We start from the raw sequence: 14070 nt of genomic DNA, 5'->3' as shown, positions 1-14070 counted from the left end.
ACACTTCTTCTCTGGGAGCTCTTTTCAAGCCTATAGAAAGTGTTAGCAAAGAAGTAAGAGGAAGAAAATCATGAGGACCATCTAGCCCTGATAAAGAGGATGATTCACTTGGTGAGCATATGACTAACAAGAACTACGAGGAGATGAATACCCATGATGTAATGAACAGGGCGATTCTTGGCCCCACATTCCCTCCAAACGCTCAACCTTCCTCCTCCACCAGCACAAATCAGGCTTTTCTAGAGAGGATAAGAAAGAACATGGGTGGCGGATCAGGAGCGAGTTCAAACAAATGTGAGGGTGTTAAGCCGGGGATGAGTGATCAAGAGAAGGTGGAGTTTTAGCTGAAGAAGCAAGCAGTGACCGAAGAAGGCAGCATCAATGTTCAACAGTGTCTGCAAGGCTCTCACTAACAAAAGCGTGGATATACCATAGGGTATTAGAGCTATGATTAGAGCCTAACCTAGCGATATTTGTTGTTTGTTGGGTAGATTGTTCCACCCGCTATCGGGTCGCTATTGGACCACCCATTAATGTCCAATCTCACACTCGAGATGTATATAGCTCAGTGTGAGGGGTGGGGGGTGTTGGAGGTCCCACATCGACTAGAGATAAGACTAATTTAGAGTATATAAGTGGGTGCAAACCTCACTTTACAGACTGGTTTTGTGGGGTTGAGTTAGGCTTTAAGTCCATTTCTTAACAATAATGAAGAATAATATTGTAACTAACATAAGATACTATAACAATATCTTAACTACTCAAATAGAAATCCCAAATTAAGTTTTAACTTCATTGTAAAAGGATTGAAATATGAAAAACATCTCAGAATTATTTTTCATTAAAGTATCTTAGTACATCTTGAATTATCATCAATGTGTAACAAAATATTGAAATCCTAAATTAGACTTAACACAGCTCGTAATATGTCAGAACACAAAAGAGGACAAAACATGTTATGAGACCCTATAGGAAACGAACTACCACCATGTTTTTCTAATTGACATGACTCATAAGAAATTAGATAATTTGGACAAACCATGTTTTGTCAGAACACAAAAGGGGACACAACACGTTATGAGACCCTATGAGGAAACTACGACCATGTTTCTCTAATTGACATGACTCACAAGAAATTAGATAATTTGGACAAACCATGTTTGACCACTGCTATCTACCTTATTAATAGACTTCTGCCAGCCTCTTAGTAAACATGTTATTAGAAAGATACCTAAGTTTCAATTAAATTATACTATTCTCTTTAAAGTTTCTCCTTATTTTCAATTCTTAAAGACCTTTGGTTGCAATTGTGTTAGTGTTAAACTTTACAACAAACACAAATTTAATTTTCAATCACTGATTAAAGCCTTCAATTAATATATCTGAACTAATCACAAGCCAAAACTTGAACAATTGACTGATTGAAAGCTCAATTCAAGCTAAACTGATAAGGCATCACCAAGCAAAGGCCCGAACTGAGAACATTGATGAATTCCAACAATGCACTGATACAAAATACAAGAAACGGAAGTGGAAGCAATCTCAACTTGAGCAAGAAAGAAATCAGTGACGAACTTGAAGGATCGAGATCTGTGCAGAAAAAGCTCTAGGTACTACCATCTTAGAGAAATTGAATGGAGAAAAGAGAGAGAATTAAACATGACCTGAATGTTTTATTGTTGTAACACATCTAGAATCATAGATGTAGTCAGTCTACTACTAACTATTATAGAAACTGACAACTGCACAATTACAAAAAGAAAAAGAAATTGTACAATTATAAGTAAACCCACATCTGTACAATGTAACTGGAAACTATACAAGTCAACTGTAGTTAGCTATAGTATGTATACTTACACGTAATCTAGAATGCATTTTTAGATTCTATAATTCCTAAATGTATTTTGGATTTTACAATCTGAAATATATTTTCAAAATACACAGTTGGGATACATATTCCAAATTGTACAATCTATAATACATTTTGGATTTATAATCTAGAATATATTTTTGGATCTAAAAATGTATCACAGATTAATACATTTTCAGATTGTGCAATACGAAATACATTGAGTTTTGGATTGCATCATCTGGAATAGATTTCTAGATTGCATAATGCTTAATAGATTTTCGGATTGCACAATTTGGAGGATTATGCCATCTGGAATGTTTCCAACCCATGGATAATTAGGACTATTTCCACACCTATGGAGGTGCAGTAAGAAGGTATGGATGTGCGAAAAGAAATGCACTTTGTTAGGAAGTTTCCTGGATTGAGTAACATGTAAACAACAAAGTATAATATTGTGTAAGGTGGGTTATGTGGAAAGTAGTTGTCTAATTATTATTTGCTATATAATTTTATAAATTTTAGAATTTCTAGTTAACATAATTAAGGATTGCCTAATTACCGTAAATCAAGTTATCTTAAATATCTAACTAGCAAATCATTTTATATATATTGATTATTTTCCTCTGGTTTGCACATGTCTCTCGCTTATTTATGTTTTCTTTTTTCCATTACCAGGTTAAATCTAATGCTGTTAGGGCTCTTGGGTATATTTCGAGAATCTTAAAATGTTCAACATCAAAATTTCAGGACACACCATTGGACCATCATAACCATTTGAATGAAGCATTTCTCAACACTAAAAATCTAATGGTGTGTCAACAACATTGTGCATCGGATCGTTTGCAGGATTTGAATAGGCTTGAGAGAATAGTTCAATCATTTATTTCTTGCATAACTACGGGGAACGTTAAGGTACCATAATCTTATATTGTTTGGTTATTATCTGAGTATTTTGGTTTCTTGGTATCAATGCACTCTATCCCTCTTGAAGATGGAATCTCTCTTACTAGGTCCAGTGGAATGTTTGTCATGCTCTTGGAAACCTATTCCTCAATGAGACATTAAGGCTACAAGATATGAATTGGTACGTTAAAATGAAGCACATGCTTCTTATGTTTATCACATACATTACATATCTGTATTCTTCTCCTAGTTATTGCATGCAATTGATAGCTTATAGGAAACAATTTGTATCAGACCTACGATTGAAAGACTCATTTTGACGATGAATTGTGAATGTCAAAACCAAACTAGTCCTTCGTGACTGGCCCCTCCTAATCTAGTAGTTTTTCTGAAATTGATTCTCATGGTCCGCCCTTTAAAATGGTATAGATCCCCAACAATTATCCTAATTGATTAAATAAAAGATACTCCTAAATAATCCTAATTAATAAATAAAAATAAAGAGATCCCTATTAAAGGGATCTTCTCTAAAATTATCCTTATTAGATAGTAATTTGAAATGAGGGCTTCATTAAGCAAAAGATAAATCAACGAGATAAACTGTAATAGATCAAGATTTAACTAAAAAATACTACAACCCTAATTGGTGGACCAATCCTCTATAGTGATAAAGATATCGAGCCAGTGATGGAATCATTGTGCAGATAAGTTTACCAGTTTAGGTCTGTCATCCTTTGAAGGGATTAAATACTGTGCCAACTTTTACAAATTTGGACTTCTTTCATAATAGATGTCTTCTTCCAATGTATAGGGAAAGTTAGCTGATGGATGCTTTATAACTAACTGCCTTTTTCTTTGTTCATGGGTTTTGGTTTGGTCCCCTTATCAGTTCTTTGTTTCTTTTTTTTAATATCTTCATGAACTTATAAAAACAAAGTTTCAAGTCCTTGATAAATTTAAGAATTTTCAACTTAGTCCATGTTAAATCTTTGTGGTCTATTAAGTACTCAAAAAAGTTTTATTTTCATTTGAGTTCTTACTATTTAATTTTTGGAGTTAAAATCTAATAGTATCTCACCACAACTAGTGTTCTAACCTCAGTTTGCTAGTTTATTTGCATAACATTTACCTGTCCTTATTGTAAAGATTTTCAAGCCATGAAGCTTTAATAGTGACAATGAAGTCACTCTTCATGTTGCATCCAATCCCATCTTAAATGAGAGATATAAATATATATAGATAAAGAGTCATTTTGTGAGAAACAAATGATTAGGGGAAATCACTAGTGACTTTGCTAGCTACATTGACCAACCGACATGTCGTCATAAATCTTTTAAGGGATCTTGTGTGAACTTATTTGTAACAAGCTTGGTGCAAGAAATATACCCTCCATTTTAAGGGAGAGTATTAAGGGTATAATTGTCCAAATAGGCAAATTAATTTGCACAAGTATTTCACACACGACTTAAAGTTTATGGAACTGTCTTCAGTTGGATTCATATTTTTAATGTCCAATAACTTGAATATTTTGTGCTATTCTTTTATTTAATATCAGGATGAAACATTCCCTTTCATAAATTGGAACAAAATGTAGATTGGTTGTTTCTGAAGTATATAAGGCATTATATTTCTAGTATTTTCCTTAGTCTCGTATTAAGAAATAGGTACTGTAGTTGAATGTGTTTCAGTTTCATTAGATGAATGATATTCGTTGCCCTGTTTTTGGTAGTCCTGCTTTGCACAGGCACTCTTCATGAAGATATATTGTTCAACTTTTTATTTCTGTAACACTGAAATGTAAACTACTGAACAGTGCCTCATGTTGCCATTTTTCAGGTCTCCAGTTGTGTTTGGTATTCTTCTGCAACTACTACGTGATTCATCAAATTTTAAAATAAGGATACAAGCTGCAGCAGCATTGGCTGTGCCAGTGTCAGTGCTAGGTAATTGTTTTTCTTATAATGATATTGGTTTAGACCAAAAATATACATGATGCTGAAGTGTTCTTCCCATTATCAACTTCAGATGCCCAATCAGCATCTGAAAAGGCTTGTAAAGCTTGTGTAGGTGCTATTGACAATGACAAGAAATGTAATTCATTATCAAGAAATACAAAAGTTCGTGAACCTTTTACGAAATCCATGTATATATGGAAAGAAGAGCACTGAATAAAGATAGACATTTTGTAACAAAATACAACTGTCAAACAACATTTCAAAACTATTAGTACATCTCGTCTCAAGTATCTCGTTTAGCAGAGGAGCAATATCTGGGCTGTTTTTTGGAGGATTTGAGATTGGAGATTCAGCGGAGGGTTCGCACCTTCAACCTTGTGAATCGTCTTCAAGCCATGCGTCTGGCTTGGGATGTGGAAGCATAATTGCAAGGAGAGGGATTTCAGCATGGAGGAGGAGTACAAAGTAGGAAAAGCAATTGAGATTGGGATACGGGTCAGGGAGAGAAGTTTGGATCCGAGTCCGGTCAAGGCCCAAATTTAGGGAGATTAGGAGCTAGATTAGGCCCAACACAGGGAACACAAACTAAACCCTTATCAGTAGGGAGTGCAAACCCTCACTAGTCACCCTCTATGATACAACAAAGTAGCCGTGTTTCTAGTATTCATTTTCCGACTGTCGACTGGAATCATGGCATGAAGCATTTGCCTTACTCCGAATTGATGAACTGGAAAGCTCAGGGGCTTTGTTTTAGATGCCGTGAAAAATACCACCCTTTACAACGATGCATGGAGCGGCAATTGCGAATGGTGGTGTTAGCTGACGAAGAAACAGTAAATGAAGCGGGGGAGGTTATCACGAGTGAGATGTGAGAAGAGGAAGATGACCGTACCTTGGAGTGTGGTTCTATGGGGTTGTTCGCAGAGGTTGAAGTGTTGTGGGGTGGTTGGAATAGCCCTTCAACTTTGTGCATAGAGGGTCGTCTCAATGGAGTAACCCTGGGAGTGGTGATTGATAGTGAGGCTAGTCATAATTTCATCTCTCCTCATGTAGTGGCTGCTCTGGCTCTGAAAGTGGACAAAAGAAAATTGATTGGGGTGCATCTAGGAGATGGGTAGAGGGTGTATACTATGGGGAAATGTGAGAAGTTGGACGTTCAACCAGGAGAATTCTCTACTATGGTGTATAACTTATGAAATATGAAACCATAACTTTTTGAAGTAATGGAACCTGTCTATCAATTACTGGCTCATTTAACCATTTATCAGTCCAAAAGTTAATAGATTTGCTTTGCCACATTGTATTTTCCTTTATTTTCATTTACCATTTTACTTATTTTGCTGTAAATTGGTTTGTACAAATAACTTTTCTTCAATTCCGTTAATAGCTTCATCTGAATATAACTTGTTTTCTGGTTTTTGCAGATTATGGCCAATCATTCTCAAAGATTGTGGAATCTGTTGAGCATCTACTGGAGAATATGGACGAGGACCAAATTTCTGGGCCATCAAATTTCAAGTACCGGGTTTCATTAAAAAAGCAGGTGATCTTGCAAGCTTACTAGTGATCTTTACAACATCATTGATACTTAGTATTCAGGGATGTTGATAGGATATAATGTGTATGATAGGTGGAAATAGATTACAATGTTAGTTGTTAGTTCGGTTGTTAGGTTGAGTGAGTCTTTCTTTATACAGTTGGGGGTCTTTGTAGGCAGGGGAATGTTATTGGATGTTTAGAAAATTGTTGACAGGATCATTACCATCCTGTGTGAAGGGAACTTTGTCCCTTGGAGGCATTCTGGCTATTATGGGTGCCTAGAATCAATAATACCATATCTTTTCAGTGAGCTTTGGTGTTTTACAGTAATTTTCTTGGGTTCCTCTACCTAGGAACCTAACAGATGTTCACATAATTTAAAACTACGATCTTGACAATAACATATTTGCACTAAATTATTAATAATTGAAATAATACACTGATTTTTTTCTTACCAGTGTAGTTCACTAACTGAACTAATGTAAGACTTTAGTTCAGTGAACTAACGTGTGTGTTAAAATCTCTTTCCAAAATTAGCAATTTCATTGTTGCAAACATGACTTTGCTTCAACCTTCAACTCTTTATCTCTTCGTCGGTTCAAGATTAAACCTTACTAATTCCCTTCACAAAGTTTACTTCTTATTTTATATTTAAGTATATTTCAACAATTATGCTTAATTTCTTGCAACACTTCCTAAGCGATTAGACATATAATAGGTATCAAATAAAGTATAAATTTTAAATTTCTTGATAACTTAAGTGTTGTATTATTATTTTTAAGTAATTTTAAACTTTAACAAATCTCCTTAAAACATTAATTTTTTTTTTTAGTTTTGTTTTAAAAATTAGTTTAGTTTAACAAAAATAGTTTAATTCTAACCTTTAATTTTAGCTCACTGAACCCAAATATATCAATTTAATTTGTCCAAATAATTTTTTATGGTCAGTTTAGATCGGGTGAATTATTATTTTAGTTATAGTTCAACATTTTGAATACCCTATTTCTGTAATCAAGTTATTATAATTTCACAAGAGATGAGATATTACTATATCAGACTAATATCCCGATTCCAAAACTAGAATACTACTATATTTAAAGTTTAAAATTTGAATGAAGTTACGAGGTATTCTTATTATTTTAACTTAGTTATTGAATTAGGGAGTTCTGAAATTGCTTTCTTGCTGTGCTGCTGCTGTCATTACTTAACTGAACTACCCATGTTTTGGATGCAGCTTACCTTGACAATGTTACACGTTCTAAGCTTTATCTCAAGTTCAAACGATCAACAACTGAAAGATTTTCTTGTGATGGTATGTATTTTATCATGATGAAAGTATATAGCTAAGCATATGCAGAGGGAATTATATTTTCACTAGCTATTGCCCAAGAGCAATAAATGATAACAGTTTGAAGTATATAACTCTGTCTCTTCATATATTCACAACCAAAAAGTCTAACATGCAGCTAGAACAGCTTCTTCCTATAAATGGTTTGGGAGATTTGTGATGAAAATGTGATAGGGCAGCCTATACTTGAAATATGAGAAGAAGATTAATAATTTCTCAATTGCTTGTGTACAGGCTGATTACAAATGTGTGCTTTGTGTCTCGTTAATTTCTTCATAGTATATGCTATGAAAGTTCATGCTATTACAATTGCAAAAAATAAAACAGAAACTAATTGTAGGGAAACGTATCTGAACAAAGAAAAATAGAAACAGGTAAGTTCCTTTGCAAAAGTATGGAAAAGTACCTGGCATCTTTTAGGAGAGATCTTGAAAATTTTATGTTAAGAAGTTTGTATATTTGCCAGTTGACACCCAGAAATGGCATGATAATATGAGTCAACTATCCAGTTCTTCATAAGGAAGTCTCTAAGTTTATGTACTTTCACCTATTATAGTGAATTGGATTACTGGCTATGTTAATAGATCTTTTTGGGCAAATTGTCTCTGTGATAACTTTGCGTAGTCGTTAATCGATGTATTTGTCTCTTATGACTTGGGGCTGGTGTACCTTATGTTAAAATAAATTTATTGTACATTAGTTAAACTTTTTGTAGTATAATAGTCAAATTTATAAATTGTTTCACAAGTTTATTTGGACTCAAGTTTGACTATCACGTTGCTTTATACTTTTTGTTACTTAAAAATTAAACTCTAAAATAATTCTAGAGAGCTTGATTAATCCCTCTCATAATCTTTTATTTATAAGAATAAATTGATAGAAGAGTACATGGTAAATAGGGTAACCCTAGATACAATATAATCATGATAAATGGGTAACCCTAGACATAATATAATCATAATAAATAGAGTAACTCTTGACACAATATAATCATGATAAATAGAGTAACCCTTGACACAATATAACACTCTCCTCAAGCTGGAGCATACAAATTGTATGTACCAAGCTTGTAACAAATAAACTCAATTCGAGGACCCCTTAATGACTTGGTCAATACATCTGCGAGTTGATCGTTTGACCCAATAAACTCAGTACATATTTCTTTAGTCAATAAATTTTCACGAACAAAATGACAATCAATTTCTATATGTTTAGTCCTCTCGTGAAACACTGGATTTGATGCAATGTGGAGAGCAGCTTGATTGTCGCAATACATCTTCATGATGGATGTCACAAAATTTAAACTCTTGAAGGAATTGTTTCATCCATATAAGTTTACATGTTAGTGACGTCATTGCCCTATACTCGGCTTCCGCGATTGATCGAGCTACTACATTTTGTTTCTTACTTTTACATGAAATAATGTTTCCTCCTAGAAAAACACAATATCTTGTAGTAGACCGTCTATCAATAGGCGAACCTGCCCAATCTGCATCACAATACCCAGAGACTTGAATGCTTCCTTTATCTTCATATAATAATCTTTGCCCGAGAGCCTTTTGGACATACCTTAGAATGCGAATGAGAGCATCCCAATGGTCAACACATGGAGCCTGCATGAATTGACTAACCACTCTAACTGCAAAGGATAGATCTGGCCTTGTAATAGTGAGATAAATCAGTTTTCCAACTAGTCTTCTATACCTCTCTGGATCGGAGAATAATTCACTTCTTCTGTCTTTAATTTCTGGTTTGGGTCCATGGGACTGTCTACCGGTCTGTCATCAATCATCCTTGTTTCTTGTAATATATCAAGATCATAGTTCCTTTGGGAGATTACAACTCCATCTTTTGATTGCGCTATTTCAATGCCTAAGAAGTATTTGAGACTTCCAAGATCCTTGGTTTAAAAATGTTTACACAAGTACTCTTTCAATTGACATATTCCAACAACATCATTTCCTGTAATGACAATATCATCAACATATACTATTAAGTAAACACATTTCCCAAGAGAAGAATGACAGTAAAAAGCCGAATGATCTGCTTCACTGCGTTTTAGCCCAAATTTTTGAACAATGGAGCTAAACTTTCCAAACCAAGCACGTGGATATTGCTTGAGGCCATACAAAGATCGATGCAGTTTGCATACCACACCAGACTCCCCTTAAGCAACAAAACCAGGAGGTTGCTCCATATATACTTCTTCCTCAAGATCACTATGTAGGAAGACATTCTTGATATCCAATTGATGAAGTGGCCAGTGACGAATGGTTGTCATGGCAAAGAAGAGGCGAATAGTAGTCATCTTGGCTACAGGAGAGAAAGTGTCACAATAGCCAAGACCATAAACCTGAGTGTAACCTTTTGCAATAAGTCGGGCTTTGAGTTGATTAATTTCACCATCAGGGCTGACTTTAACTGCATACACCCATCGGCAACCAACCGCCTTTTTTCCTGGGGGAAGGGGCACCAGCTCCCAAGTATTACTGTGATCAAGAGCCTACATTTCTGCAGTCATAGCTTGTCGCCATCTAGGATGATCAAGTGCTTCTTTCACATTCTTGGGTATAACAATAGAAGACATTGAGGATAAAAGAGAAAAATAGGAGGGCAACAATCGATGATAGCTATGAAAATTATAAATGGGATGAGAGTTTCGAGTGGAACGAGTACCTTTTCTGAGAGCAATAGGCCATGTTGAATCATTTGCACCAGGGGCGCGGGAGGAGGTGACGAGGGAGAAGAATCTGAAGTAGGAGATTCACCATTGTGTTGGGGAGATGGACTATCCATTGGGGCCCTGTGTGGCATGATCTTAGTATGTGGAGAAACGGGTTCAGGAGGATTGTGATCAAGACTTGGAATGATAGAGACAGTGGAACTATTTGACTCAGCTAATGGAATAGGAAGAACCTGTTGGAGGATAGAAACATCCTGAACAGATGGAGAGAAGTAAGGAGTTTGTTCAAAGAATGTGACATTGGCAAACATGTAATACTTCTTAGTTTCAGGAGAGTAACACCGATATCCTTTTCGAAATCGAGAATAGCCTAAGAAGACACATTTGAGAGTTTGTCTAGACCTGGAGACATGTCATGAACAAAACATACACAGCCAAACACTCGGGGAGATGTATGAAAGAGAGGATCATTAGGAAACAGAATGGAGAAAGGGATTTTATTATCAAAAGAGGAGGAGGGCATCCTATTAATAAGATAACATGCAGTTAAGATGATATCTTCCAAGTGATGGACAGGAATATGGCACCAAGCAAAAGAGTACGGGCAGTTTCAACCAAGTGTCTATTTTTTCGTTTTGCTATACCATTTTGCTTGGTGTATGAGGACAAGTAGATTGATGTAAGATACCATGGGAACTCAAGATGCCAGAAAAGTAGGATGAGAAATACTCTTTTGCATTATCACTTCTTAATATTTTGATTACTTGACCAAATTGATTCTTGATTTCATTCAAAAAGGATGTAAAGATGACTAACAATTCAGAACGATTTTTCATAAGATAAACCAAGTACATCTTGAATATTCATCAATGAAGGTAACAAAATATCTAAAACCAAAGGAGGAGATACGACTAGGTCCCCATATATCAGAATGGATGATGGAAAAACTAGAATTACATATTGATTGAGACCTTTTAGGAAAGAAAGATCTAACATGTTTTCCTAATTGACATGACTCACATTCACCACTAAGTTTAGGACACATCTTTTTTAGTTTGGACAAATGAGGATGTCCAAGTCGATCATGTAGCAGTTTAGGATTAGGAGCAGTAACACAGGACACCCTTGGATGAGATCCAAAATGGTATAATCCGCCAGTTTCATATCCTTCTCCAATCTGTCTCCTCGAATCACGCTCCTATATAACAAAAGATTTGTGATCAAAGGTTATTAAACAATTTAACATTTTGGTCAATTGGCTTAGGGAAATTAAATTAAAAGGACAATTAGGGACAAAGAGAACAAAGTTGAGATTGAGGGAGGGAGACAAGGAAACATGACCGACTCCTTTGGAAGAAGTTTTAGATGAGAACAAGAGGTATTACCAGAAATGTGATCAGAAGCACCTGAGTCAATTACCCATGAATTTTGACCTTCCAGGTTTATCTTCATATCAATTCTAATCTCTTTCATGAGAGGACCAAACACATCGAAATTGACTGTCATTTCCTTTGAGAAAAAATTGTATATGGAAACATCAAGACTGAATTCATCAAATCAAATGATCAGTTAGCAAATATTTTCACTTAGTCTTTATGGGGACCAAGAATTGATTATATTTGTAACAAGCTTGATACATATGATTTCTATGCACTAACTGGAGAGGGAGTGTTACATATATTACGTTTTATGTTAATTAGGAAACATAATCCCTAAGTTAATCATGTTATTTTTACATATTCATTTTATATTTGGACTTAGCCTACATTCTCATTATTATAAATACATTATCCTGTGTATATATTTTCTACACAAGGGAGATTAATTCTATACCTAGTTTTAGTATATTCATGTACTTCAATCAAAATCATATAATTCCATAGCTTCTCTCAGCTATGAAAATTATAGCTGTTGGAGAATTATCATACGGAACATCTCTTCATTGGGCAATATTTTTGTCAATTGTGTTGCGTCTAATTTCTTGTTAGTCACCAAATAGCATGATTTTTAAGGTAGCTAACAGTTTTGGGCCCTCAAATCTATTTTAAAAGTGAAAATTAGAAAATTAAAGTTAAAGTTTGGTAGCTTTTTGTACTTCTTAACACAGAAGTCACTTTGGTTTTGTTATTGAGTCTTAGGATTGTGTTTCTCTCATTTAATACACACTTTTTTCATAAAATATTTGAGAGAAACTTCAAATAGATGGGCCAAATAGTCTCGTGAGGTATGGAATAACATCATTGATGGAAAAGTTAATCTTAAATCCTCATGTTTGATTATATTGTTAGTTTTTCTCACTCTCACTTGCATATAAATTAGTACACAGTAATACAACATTTTGTATATAACATAGTAATACAGATCATATTATATCGCAATGTTTACTGCGTACCTTGTACTAGAAGGTTGTCTCTCTGCTTTATTATCATTTGATCTTTTGAAGTAGTACATCCTAATAATCATCTTTTATATATTTGTTTTCTGGACTAAAGGTAATGCTTGCGTTTTTGTCACCTATCCTTGTGTATGTACAATTTCAGTTTTCTTTTTAAATGTCGTAATTTCTTGCAGATTATATGATCCTCTCTTCTTTAATAATCTTTGATGGAAATTTGACTAATCAATTTTCCTTCTGCTTCATCCGTGTAATAGAAAGCCTTGATTCTTGAAGATTGGTTCAAGGGATTATGCTCGTCCGGTGAGGGCATGATTGATGCTCAAGATAAGGGCAATGCAGACAGAAAAAGAGTAATGATATGTAGTGCGTTACAGTCGCTGGTTGAATTATACAGAGATAAACAACAGGATGCAATAGCTGAGAAGTTTGAGAAATTGAAGAACAATTTGTGAAGGAGCTTGAAAATGGCAATGGTGGAAATGATGGGCTATGGGAGCCGAACTAACCAATCTTGTAGAGAAGAATTTATTTGAGGCACTCTCTGTATGTATTATAATTTTGTAGGAGAGATTGCTTTAATAGGATCTTTTTTTAATACATATTTTTGGGATTTGTAATGGCCAGCCAACTGTCTAGACCTTTTTTGTAAAATTCTCTCAACTTTGTATGTAATTTATGAAAAAAATTATCAATACCGAAGCATATAAATCATGATTTTGAGCATAAAATAATTATTTTCTAAATGTCCAAGACTTTTATTAGTGCATCTGTTAAGAAAATTGATAATTACGTACTATTCAAAATATACGTTTTAATTTGTTTTACCAAATATTTTTTCTAATTTTTTTTTTGTTATAAAAGGTATTTTTGTAGATGAATTGAATGTTTCTTCATCAAAAAAATTGTTAATAGATAGATTAAATTGAATTTTTAGTAAATGATCAGTTTTTTAATTTAATTTATTATAATTCGACAAAATTTATAAATATCCATCTAATTTTATTCATTTAAAACCCTTATAGAATTTTAAAGATCTTATTCATAATAGCATTCTATCTGTAATGAATGTTTATCTTGCCATTAGTGTATTTTGTGTTTCTGTTGCTCTTATACCCTTTTTATTCGTGACATTGCAAATGCATGCCAGCGTACAGACACAAGAAAGGTAAGTGCAAAGGCACAGTCAAATACATGACATCTTGAAACTTTTTGTCCCTCTTTTTTCATGTTCAATCATCTCCCACTGCTTACCTTATGGGGCATTCTTTCTTGTACCATGTAAATATGAAAATTTCTACTTTGTTATTTTGGTTTAAAAGTTTTTTCAAATTTTACAGTGCGAAAATGACTTGGATTGTATAATTTATAAGTTAAAAGCATTTTGTAGATTAC

General features: G+C 34.3%; 1 protein-coding gene across 6 annotated transcripts in view; it reads left to right on the top strand.

Annotated features, from left to right (window-relative positions):
- LOC124833321 (ARM repeat superfamily protein) overlaps positions 1 to 13421 on the top strand; it is a 57946-nt gene extending 44525 nt beyond the window's left edge. For 5 of the 6 annotated variants that reach the window (XM_088110222.1, XM_088110223.1, XM_088110220.1 and 2 more), the window contains 6 exons: positions 2528 to 2764; positions 2863 to 2936; positions 4592 to 4698; positions 6135 to 6253; positions 7484 to 7561; positions 12933 to 13421. In XM_088110222.1, the coding sequence (XP_087966348.1) occupies positions 2528 to 2764; positions 2863 to 2936; positions 4592 to 4698; positions 6135 to 6253; positions 7484 to 7561; positions 12933 to 13130 (813 nt within the window). In that variant the 3' untranslated portion in view covers positions 13131 to 13421. Of the gene's footprint in view, positions 1 to 2527; positions 2765 to 2843; positions 2937 to 4591; positions 4704 to 6134; positions 6254 to 7483; positions 7562 to 12932 lie in introns of those variants that run through there. The other variant, XM_088110224.1, reaches the window with a different exon arrangement.
- The last annotated feature ends 649 nt before the right edge of the window (positions 13422 to 14070 follow it).

The sequence above is a fragment of the Vigna umbellata genome, chromosome 3, assembly GCF_029865625.1.
Source record: "Vigna umbellata cultivar VRB3 chromosome 3, Vumbellata_1.0, whole genome shotgun sequence".
Taxonomy (NCBI): Eukaryota; Viridiplantae; Streptophyta; class Magnoliopsida; order Fabales; family Fabaceae; genus Vigna; species Vigna umbellata.
The sequence above is the reverse complement of the archived record's forward strand: the minus strand, read 5'-3'. Positions and strand labels throughout refer to the sequence as shown.